This window comes from Lampetra planeri, unplaced genomic scaffold (genome assembly GCF_965212315.1).
Source record: "Lampetra planeri unplaced genomic scaffold, kcLamPlan1.2.h2 scaffold_345, whole genome shotgun sequence".
NCBI lineage: Eukaryota > Metazoa > Chordata > Hyperoartia > Petromyzontiformes > Petromyzontidae > Lampetra > Lampetra planeri.
Genome location: NW_027615168.1, coordinates 32891 through 44178, shown reverse-complemented (window position 1 = coordinate 44178; position 11288 = coordinate 32891). Strand labels below are relative to the sequence as shown.

At 49.7% G+C, this 11288-nt stretch overlaps 1 protein-coding gene across 6 annotated transcripts in view; it reads right to left on the bottom strand.

Annotated features, from left to right (window-relative positions):
* Positions 1-11288, bottom strand: part of LOC144740908 (mitochondrial proton/calcium exchanger protein-like) — a 32162-nt gene continuing 20874 nt past the window's right edge. For 2 of the 6 annotated variants that reach the window (XM_078623608.1, XM_078623611.1), the window contains 3 exons: positions 9488-9622; positions 5208-5393; positions 1-4150 (listed from right to left, as the gene is read on the bottom strand). In XM_078623608.1, coding sequence (XP_078479734.1) covers positions 3797-4150; positions 5208-5393; positions 9488-9622 — 675 coding nt within the window. In that variant the 3' untranslated portion in view covers positions 1-3796. The remainder of the gene's footprint in view (positions 4151-5207; positions 5394-9487; positions 9623-11288) is intronic. The other 4 variants (XM_078623610.1, XM_078623612.1, XM_078623613.1 and 1 more) reach the window with 4 other exon arrangements.

Genomic DNA, 11288 nt, shown 5'->3' with positions numbered 1-11288 from the left:
CAGCCTTAGGAAACAATTTTACTCAAGGGAACAGACAATGTACTTGAATAAATGGATATTTAGTTTTACTGGGTGCACAAGTATGAAATTAAATACAGTACTACAAGTGAACAGAGGTGAGCATAATAAAAAGGATTTAAGATGTAGAAAATAACATCGACAGCTCATGGCACCAATTTCAGTGCCACATTGTGCGGAAAACCTTACAACAGCCTGGAGAGCCTCCATGGGACTTTGCCGCATTCCCATGTCCCAATCAATGTTAATAACACACTTTGTTACACATGCAAAACTAGTTTATACCATTAAGAGATCCCTGTAAGCTGACATTTTAATAGAAACGTATATTTATTAACACATGTGTAGTGACTGTGATTGTCACTGTGTGGTGCCGGGCTTACGAAGTCACGGCGGATAATGTGTTGGCATTATGTGTAGCCCGCTTACTGGGCGTAGTACCACCAGCCCTAGCGGGACTTGGGTGAGCGCTGGTCAGCGCGGAAGCACCACGTACAGTGTGCGGTGCGGGCTCCCGGTGAGGGAGTGTCAGCCAGCCAGGGTTACGTTGGGGCATGATACGCTGGTTGACCTGCCGACACGCGACCGGATGATATTGGAGGGGGGTCACCGGTGGACGGGGGCCGCTGGGCGGTCACGTGGTCTAAAAGAGCTCTCAGGAGCCTTCGGGAAAGAGTTCGAGAGATCTAGAAGGTGGGCGGGGCGAGGGGCGGAGCCAGCCCCAGCCCAGGCCGATATCACGGGGCCCCGTGAGGAGCTCGAGTTTCTTCGTGTTGCTGGTGATGAAGATCCACGTCGTGCTAAAGAAGCCTCTAGCCACGCGGTCCGGGACCAACTTGTGGTCCGGGCCGAGATAGCGAACCGTGTCTAGTTCTGCCGAAGCGTGGCTAGATGGGGATTCAACACCCGAGTGTAAGTTGTGTTGTGTTGAGTTGGTGAAATAAAGTGTTGCTCCCAAGACAATGTCTGCGACTCAGTTGGACTCACTACACATGTGTTCTCACTACACATGTACTGCATAAAATAGAAACTGACCTCATCTGCAAGTCCTCCTGTCTGTAGCAGCAAGGAAAATCGCAAATGTGTTCTTCGTGGAACACAATGATTTGCCGAGAATAAAATATTCTTTATGATATGGTTATGGTGGCAGTGAAGTGTCTAAGCGCAGGGCAGGGTAACCCTGTGTTACGCAATGAGGAGTCTCAACTCTCCCTGGTGCGATGCTAAAAAAAAAAATACATTTCACTCCAGCGATCGCCTCTGGCTTATAATATAGTACCCTGGGATGATCACCTGCAGGCTGGACCAATAAAACAAGACGTCTCTGTCTAATCAGCGACTACTCCAGGACACTGGGCTCAGATACCTGTACCATAGAGGGTGCAATAAAGTGCTGCATTTTGAGAAAGTCACAATTTCCCTTTGGTCAGTCCTGTCCGTCAGATTCTCTGCTGGGTGGAGGAGGCCAAGTGCGTATTCACCGGCTTCTCACAGTCGAAGGTGGGGGCAAGGGAGCTTGGGGCACCGTGCCAGGGGTGGATGCTGCCATGCGCTGTCTAGGATGTGTTCTTCCACACCTCACATGGCCTTGGTCGTGCGTATCGAGCAATACGATGCAAACGTCAAATTAAACTCCTGGATACAAGTTGTACTATTGGGATTGACCAGGAATTGACTAGTGTAATCCAACATGAATCTGAATGGGCTCCAATATTCATAATCCAAACCCAAATATAGTCGAATCTATACTCAAAGCTTTGATTAGTCGTCACATTTTGCAGTAAATATTAGTATACATATGTACATGTAAACACTCTTACATTAAGCCTACACAACATTCATACATAGAGAGCGCGCGTGTGAACGCGAGCAGCATCATAAATGCCACCGGTGCAGCCCGGGGTGCCTCAAGCCTCCGGCACACTCCCCCTCGGCTTTCGCAGGTTCAGGTGTCAACACGCAGGTTATTTCTATTTAACACGTGGGATATGATGGCAGTGGCTTCGTCAGAGCTGTGCCCACCACCAGACGGTAACTTTGAATTGAAATTCCCAGGAGAGCCAGTCCTGATGACGACCTGTGCAAGTAAAGCGCGTTCACGCGATAGCCGGGGCGGTGGGTTACCGGCCAAACTGGAGTTCCGGAGCGCACGGCGCGTGGGAGGGAGAAAGACCTGTGGCACAGGCCTAGTCTGGCCTGGATGCACTCCCAGACTCCTCTCGTCCGTGCCATCGCCCTTTCCCGCACCTCCAATTCGCACGGTTGGCTACGTACAGCGCCGTGCTCTCTACGTTTACCTAATGTATTTTATGGGGCGCCATGGTGGCGAGATGTTAACTCTCTCGCCTGGTATGCAGGAGGTTGTGGGTTTGATACCGACCCTGACGCCTGTATATTTGAAGTTTGCGTGTGTTTTTCTCCAGGTCCTCTGGTTTTTCCCTCCACATTGAGAAACACGCATTTACAGTATTTGGCTGCTATAAATTTCCACATAAACCACTTCGTTGACTTATCATTTGTGGCCAGGTCGCATCTGAAGATAGACAGCTCAGTGCACCTTACCTGATAAAAGAAAGTTTTTTTAGTATTTAAAGAAATTCTCATTTAAATAAAACTGTTAAATATTTTCCAAATAGCTGCCATATCTATTTCCACCCCGACTTGCTTGAGTTTTTTTGTATTATTTAAAGAAAGATCCCAGATTTTTTTTATACCTTCTAAGAACTCTGCAGGAGGTCAGCCTCGAATTCTTGTTAGCAAAAATGCAATTTCCACAATAAAAATTTGCAAATCTGCAGCAAATAGCGGCAATTTGACCAGTTGTCAAGCAAGGATTGTCCAGACCACCCTTCCACTGACCGCTCGACGCGGGTGACGTGTGCTGAGCTGGCTCTGCTCATCAGCGCGATGCCTCGGTCGACAGGAGGAAGCCAAGCTCCCAAGGAGGGCACCAGCACCTGCCCCACCCAGGCTGACCCAGCACACGCCCAGGGCACGAGACGCTCGCGTCTTTGTCCCTGCACCCCAACCGTGCATGAGCGCAGCTGCAGTGACTCTGCAGCAGCAGCAGCAGCTGCTGTGACTCCACACTAGCTGCTGTCCGAGCTGCACTTGCTCCAACTCTGGACCCAATCACAAGCGGCCCCAGCCTTGGTGTCGGCTTGACCGTGTTAGAACTCCACAAATGACGAGAGAAACGCTGCAGCAGCAGCTGATGAATCTACACACATGCTGATTGGAGTAGGGTGACTTAGGAAAAAGTCCATAGCTTGAGGAAATTTCTTAAGTACTCTACAGTCGACATTCAGATGCTACAAGTGCCTTCACGGCAGCATAAATAGCAATAACGAGGGTGGGCAGCGGGAGGGGAGGAGATTGTGCGGCTGAGCAAGTGAAACAGAATGGAAATGTTTGAGTTCATGGAGAGGGTGGAGTGGAGCTGGGAGTGGAGCTGGAAGTGGGCCTGGGGGTAGACCTGGGGGTGGAGTGAGTGTGGGGCGCTGCATGGAGAGAAGTCGCAGTTGATGTGATGAGTCCGAGTAAAGCTGGGGTTGAACTCGGGCCAGGTGACTACGATCCGTTCTGCTCCACCTTGTGTGTGGGTTTGGCCTGAATAATGAGAGGAAAGGGACAGGGTGGCTCAACACGGGGAGGGGTCACAGGGGTCATGAGGGCACGTCTTCACCGCGTGGGCCTCTCTGGGCCAGCTCGTCCCAGCCCCGTGTTTCGCAATGTTCATTTCTCCCATTCGCATTTCACCGACATCAACGGTATCGCATCAGGAAGCAAAGACATTTTTGTTCTGCAGGTCGCCCAGGAGATGGCGCAAGCAGGCTGGAGAGGTCAACCCCGCAGATGCTACGCAGCTCGCACTGCCCCCAGCTGCTCCCATTGTGACCCGGCCCCCAAAAGCAGGGTGAAGATGCCCTCCTTGCTCCCACAACAAGATAGGCCCTCGGCTCCACACGACCATGGAAACCTGCTGAGGTGCTGTGCAGGGCGTGTCGATGCCCTCCGTCTGGCCCACCTGCTGTGGCACCTCCACATCCCCCTTTTCTGCGTCCGGTTGCATCGTCTGGAGCGCAGAGCACGGGCTGCCCTTACCCTGCGGATTGGCATCATGTAGCTCCTCCTGACAAGACAAGCAAGCATACACACACACATCCCCCGTACTGTCATCTCTCCTTCTCCACGGAGCGTTGGATGTCATGCACATCAGCTGCCCGAGCCGTTCTCACCGCTCGCCATCGACTCGCCTGTCAACGCTGCCGACACCGTGGTGCGCAAAGGAGATCGCGTGCTCTTAGCTCTCTGCCCCCACTGGACATCTGTGAAAAAGAGCTTCATAGCTTATCGGATTCCTCCAGTCTTAATAAAGATTTTGATTCCGATTCTGCTCGGGGAGGAATCGTTTTGCGGCTGCGCCCCTCCCCCCCTCGCACAGCAGGTTCCCCGCACAGGGAACCACATGCTTGTGTGCTGCATGTTATCCCACTGAAGCTGATGTTGGGGGCTGCTCGGAGGGCGCTTCCTAGAGTAGTGTCGAAGCAGGAGCACTGACTGGGTGCTTGAGCTGGCTCCTGCGAAGTGCTCTCCAGAAGAGAAACGTCCTCAGGGGGGAGATTTTCTCCCAACAATTAGACCCTCGATGCGGCGTATATGTGGTCAGCGTGAGCACATGCGATAATTTATTGGCATGCGCCAAAGTATACAGAACTTGCGGCCAAATAAACTGTCAAAAGATGCAACGCATGCTGTTAGAAATTCAGCCGAACCCACTATGTTGAAACATCTGTAAATAAAAACATTTTGTGGAGGATCGTTCAGATTTCTCTGTTTGTGGCACGAAGATGAAAAAAAGGATAATCTCCTGGAGGAGTCACACACACTACAGCCAGAGTGGAGATGCCCATTTGAGACCCATTAAGATTTCTCTGCAGTGGCCAGTGCCAGGGATCAGATCCAGTGACAATAGGCATGTGGGTGCCAATAAATGTAAGGGTAATGCAGCTGCCACACAGCAGATGTGCAACAGAGAGACATGCGGCAGAGCCATGCACAATAAATGCATAGCAGAGAAAAATGTGGTACACACTTTTGTGGCAGTAACTTAATGCAGAAAGGCATGCAAGCAGAAATGTACAGTGGAGAGGCATGGAGCAGACACGCTGCTGATGCACACTGCTCACTGTGATGAGGTGAGCGGGTGGTGGTGGGGGGGGGGGTTCCCTCACTGTGTGTAGGGTGACCGGGTCAGCCGGGTCGGCCGGGTCGGGTGGTGTGGCGCATGGGCTCGGCGACCCCTCCGGCCCGGCCTGACGGTCCGGCGGGGCCTTCCCGGGCTGGGAGGCTGACAGTATGGCCCCCTGGCCTCCCTGAATATGGAGCGCGATGAGTAGCATGGACAGAGAGACAAGGGGAGAGAAATCAACAACAGTGACACACTCATTCAGTTATCTTGAGCTGATGGTCCGAATAAGGCTGAGAGCTTTTGTAATGTACGCCTTTGTGTGTTGTTAAATCTAAGTGACGCACGCAAATACATAAACAAAGTGACATACTGTGATGCACAGTGTCACACAAAGGCATACAGTAGTAGTATCGCACATAGCGACAGGGAGAAGAACACAAAGGCAAAGATGCCCCTTACAGCCTTAACAGACTGTTGGTCAATTTAGGGCAAGTACTGTTAGCGGGCACCTATGAAGGCCGGAACAACACACGAATGGGTGGGTGGCCAACACCATGCCCGGTCGCCTTTGTCTCCCTAGTGGCGATGTTTAGACATTGCACCAGGTATTGATTGTAAGCTGAGTCGACCTAGGGGAGGCCCAGGATCGGTTCAGATAATCGTCACTCGGGCCACCGGGTTCATAGCGCAGCGCGCTAACCGCTACACTCCCGCTCACGACTGAGTGTCTGTCACAGACAGTGACAGACAAGCAGTGATGCAGTGAGACACAAGCAGTAACAGTGACGGACACACACACAGCAACACCATGCAGATCAATGCAAATTGAGTCGATTAGTTGCTACTTCCAGATTATAGGGTGAATTTAGCTCTTCCAGGAGACTCCATCTGAGTGACTCATCTCCGTAAATAATGGGCTAAATTTATCACCACATGCAGATGGCTCCCATTATCCACGAATAAAAAGAAGCCATCTGTATGAAACAGGGCTTTCTGAGTATCGATTGGGGCTGATTATGAGCAGCAGATTCTGGGATCAGAGGAGCTTCACTGCACACACACACGGCAACACACGGGAACACGCATCGTCACGAAAGGTGACAACAGTACATATGATTTCAACATTCACAGGCTAATGTCAAGTGGGTATCTTTAAGGCGATGAGTCAAAACTGGTGAAGACTTTCCGTGACCAGGACACACGAATATGTGACCTGATTGGAATTGGGCAGAGGCATGAGCCTCAATCAATATGCAGCCTATTACCAACCCAAACAGAAGAAATCTCAAGGTCAATTTAGGGGAAATAATCCAAATCTGAGCATCATGTCTTGAATGTGGCTTTGCCACTGTATGCATTTCCAACAAGGCAACAGTAACAATGAAGAGTTAGCGTATTCATATTGGCTGTGAGGAGATCATCTTACCTATAAACGTCATTTTTTGTCTGTCTGTCCGTCTGTTTGTCTGTCTCTGTGTGGACGCACACTGGTGAAGGATTTGGCTTGCAAACTGTGGGGTTTAAGATTTTAAAAAAGTAGCCAGGTACCACGCCGTAAGCCCCACGGTGAGCCAGCGCTATTCCGTTTTCCCATCCGTCAACTTTAAAGTAGTTAAATAAGTATTTGTGCAACTTATTATTTAAATATTTCCTCGCGCCACTCAGCGAGCGACACAGCTGAGAAAACAGAACGTGGATTGCCAATTATGGCATCCCAATAGTGTCCAATGGGGAAATTGTGTTTATTAAGGACGCACACACGGTTGTGAGCGATCAACTCCAACACGGTATTGGGGAGAGCAGCATATCACCCGCACACCTGCTACCCCTGCATTTCCCCCGCGCATTTCCCCCAAGCAAGTCACCCCCGCAAGTCACCCACGCAAGTCACCCGTACAAGTCACCCGTGCATGTCACCCGCATATGTCATCTCGCTAGAGTCCGTGGGATAATGGCTCGAGCGAGCCAGCTCAAGAGTCTGGTAATTTACAGACGAGGAAGAGAGAGATAGATAGAAGAAGCGGCACACTTGCACTTCAGGCGAGGTAAGAGCCAAGAGACGCAGTGCCTCCGGAAGCAGCTACGGTGAAATCACCTCTTCATAATAAAGGTTTTTGGGTCAGATCGCGTTATTTATAAATGTGTCGTAACCCTCCACCCCCCGACACGGCCAAACAGTAAAAAATGTGTCACGTTTTCAAAGGACAAAATAATTCACTTCTTTAGCCCACCGGTGTGCTGAAGAGAGTATCAACAGCAATTTAAATTTGGGAACGACGTTTCGCTGATAATTACAATCAGCTTCATCGGGCAAGAATGGTGAAGCTCTCCTGTTGCTTCCGGTCTTAAATAGAGCAGCCTCAGGGTGACGTCATCATTTACTTCAATTCAATCTGGTGCAGTGATTCGAGGCAAGGAGGGGGGGGGTATTGTCATTATATAGATTGGTAATCATTCAATTGTTATTCATTGGTATTTGTTTCCCTTATAAGGAATTGTAATTGTATTTATTTGATAATACGCTTCCAGGCCGCACTAAGCCTGTAGCTGTCAGAGCGATTGAAGTTATTTCTGTTTCTCTAAATTTCAATGGATTGACCCAAAAACCTATATTATGAATATTGGTCGCGAAAGCCTACGTGTTAAATCACCTCTTGTAAGATTAAATGACCAGAACGGCACTTTACTTGGAAAACAGAAAAAGCAATACAAAAGCTTTTAATTCCAAGGGATTAACCCTCGAGTCAAGTCATTTACTTGCAACCCTGTAAGGATGGAGGGTGGAAGAGTTACGCCTTGGTGAACACAGATTCCGCAGTACCGCTAGGACTGCTCCTGCCGCTCGCTGCACATGAGATGAGTCGGAATGAACACGACCTCTGCAGAGCTGAGACAGCCGCGTCGCCAGCAGCTCTGCTTGCTGCTTGCTAGTACTGGTTACCACCTGCTGATGTTCATCGTCATTGTGGCTGCTGGCGCTTTGTGCCTCTACGACTGGAGGCACCCACTGAGTGAGCTGGTATTGGTCTCTCGCCCGCCATCCACCTGTCCCGCTGCGCTTCTGAGTGTGACGAGTATCTCCACTGTCACTCACCCGAGATTACATGGTGCCATGATTCTTGTACTCAATCAAAAGTGCCATCTACATTTAACATTTTGGAGTTGCAAACCATCATCGAGACATCACCCTGCGAAGGGATGCTAGTTAAGGGGCACCGGGGTGGTAATATGTTAATAACTTTGCCTGGTAGACAGGAGGTCGAGGGTTCAACCGCAACCCTGACACCTGCTGTATATTTGGAGTTTGCATGTTCTCCCCGCAGTAGCATGGATTTTTCTCCGAATCCTCTGGTTGTTCCCACCACATTTAGAAACATGCGTTGAGAGTATTTGCTGCTGCAATAAATGTCCACATGATAAGCAACTTTGTTGAGCTATCATTTGTGATAGCCAGGTCGTTTCTGAAAAAGAACTATATCAATAAAATTGTTAAAGTAAACGACAATTCACATTGAGTTCAGATGCAATATTTATGCATTGAACATAACGCCACTCTATAGATGGGAGTGCTCTTGCCAACATCTGGCAAGCCAGCTATGTGCTTAGCAATCCTGACTCTAATTCCACCTCATGATGGATTAACGAGTGCTGTGTTTATGAGGAGAGACTTAACGGAGGTGCGGTTCGTTTACTTTACCTCGTGGCACAGCCGACAACGGGGCATGCAGCACGTCGACCCTTCCCCTCACTCTCTACCACCGTCATCCCTTTCCAGGTATGACCAGCTCCATACTGCTCCCAATCTCTCATCAAATCCGACAATGTAGTAGCAGTCATAGTAGTGTTGCTAATGATGTAACCTCACACTTCCCTGCAACTCAAATTCCAATCTCCTCACATTCCCCAGCTTTCTCTTTGGCCATACCTCTCTTTTCACTAAAAATTAATCCCTCCAAATACCTCTCCTGTCTCGAGTTACCATGAAAAATGGCCCAGCCCTCATTTCAATCCGATACTAATCCCTTGCATTGATCCATTGTCTTTTCTTGTGCCCCCTCCTGTTTACCAATCTCAGGACTTTAATCCATGCACGGCCAACTCTAAATCAGTCCAGTTTGGTGATTATCTGAGTCACTAAGCCGTTCATACCGACACCGTTCCCAGTCTCTCTCCGCAGACTTTTTGAATGCAGCCTGTTAGAAAAATAATATCGGTGACCAACAGAGCTAGGCTGAGGCCTGGCAAAGAGTCAAATCGCATTAAGATTCCAGCGCTCACCGCAATGCCAGGGATGGGGGTGGGGGCAGGCGCGATGCTCCAGGGCAGCTCACTTGGCGTGTCTGGCAGGTACATGGCGCGTGACAAGAGCAGCAGAGAAGATGGGATCTGATCGTTGAGGTGCAGCTCCAGCCACTACACACAGGATGCATCACAGCAGCGAAACCATCACCAACGACATCGTCATTAGGACCATCCAGTTATGGTAACATGGCATCACAAACAACTCCATCATCGCCATCATCGCTATCAATAGCATCACAGCACCACCAGCATCATTGACAATAACATCAGCATGCTGCCAACAACATTATAACGAACTTATTTAACATTTTATCATTATAAATATCAACCCGCAGCACCATCACCATAATTAACACCACTCTATCATCCCCATCATTACAGCGTCGTCACCATCATTCTCATCAGTAGCATCACTGTCATTAATTTTTATTAACTTCACAATCAATATTCGGACATAATGGCCACTTTTGACTTCCCACAAAGTTATCCTTACATGTTTTCGACCCTTCGAGATAGTGAGAGGGAACATTTATTCAGCCAGCCAGGCCATGCAAAGCTGCGGACAGCAGCCACCTGTACGCTCGTGGGAAATACCACCACCATCACCACAGGAGCCCCACGCACATTACTGGGCAAAGGTCCAGATATCTCGGGATATTGAAGATGGTAGCATTGGGTCATGTGACAGGGCTGTTGTGTGATGTAATGCAGCCCTGGAGGAGTTTCAAGTTTATTTTGTTTAACCAACTCTAAGAACTCAAGAGACCAGGATAGGAGTCTAATTTGCAGGAGTGACCCTGGGGCATTCGTCTTCAGTAGGGGGTGATGATTGCTGTGTGTATAATCCCAATTGAGTAATTTGCGGTGTAATTTTCGAAGATGGTAAATTTGCACCCCGACGCCGGCCCACAACAGCCTACTCTTGCGAATGATATCACGGGATCTTTAACGTCCACTGTGAAGCAGATGGCATGTAAATATATCATAGTGAATACACCCGCAGCAGCAGTATTAATCAGGGAGGCCGCTAGATTGGAACCATGAACCTCTGCAACAAGCGGCGACCCCGCGCGGTGCCACTGGGCCGCGTAACCACTCGTTGCGGGTTTTTTTTCCAGATTTTTGGGTGTGGGCACCTCACACTCTATCCGAATCAGAATATTTATGTAGTGCAGTAACGCGCACGGGGGTTTGCAACCGGTGTGCACGCATGTGCGAGGTACAAACAGTGAGGTCGCATGGGGCGAACATGTGTGGCGAGAGAGAGCAACGGAAAGGAGACGGCCAATTAAGATGCATAGCAGTGATTGGCTGGCTGCAAATGCAGGCACGGAACAGGCGCCAGGTTGACGGGAGTTGAGGCGATAGCGGTGGAAGCCACGGGCTTGAGGCGATGGGAGGTCGTCGGCTTAATTAATGAGGAGTTAATAAGGAGGGGGATATAAACGGGAGCATGGGAAAGAGGTAGGGGAGTTGGTCGGAGTGAAGACAAGAGGAAAGACAAGAGAAGTCCAAGGCCCCGCTCTCCACACCTCGCCCTCTCCAGCGGTGATGGCTAATACCCTCGACTGGAGGCAAGGGCGAGGTTGGAAAGGCGAGGGTAGAAAGGCTAGCAGTAGAGAAGCTAGCGGGATCCTAAGTGTGAGAAGGCTAGCAGTAGAGAAGCTACCAGAGAGTATAGCGGAAGGCTAGCAGTAGAGAAGCTAGCAAAGAGTATAGCGGAAGGCTAGCAGTAGAGAAGCTAGCAGAGTATATAGCGGAAGGCTAGCAGTAGAGA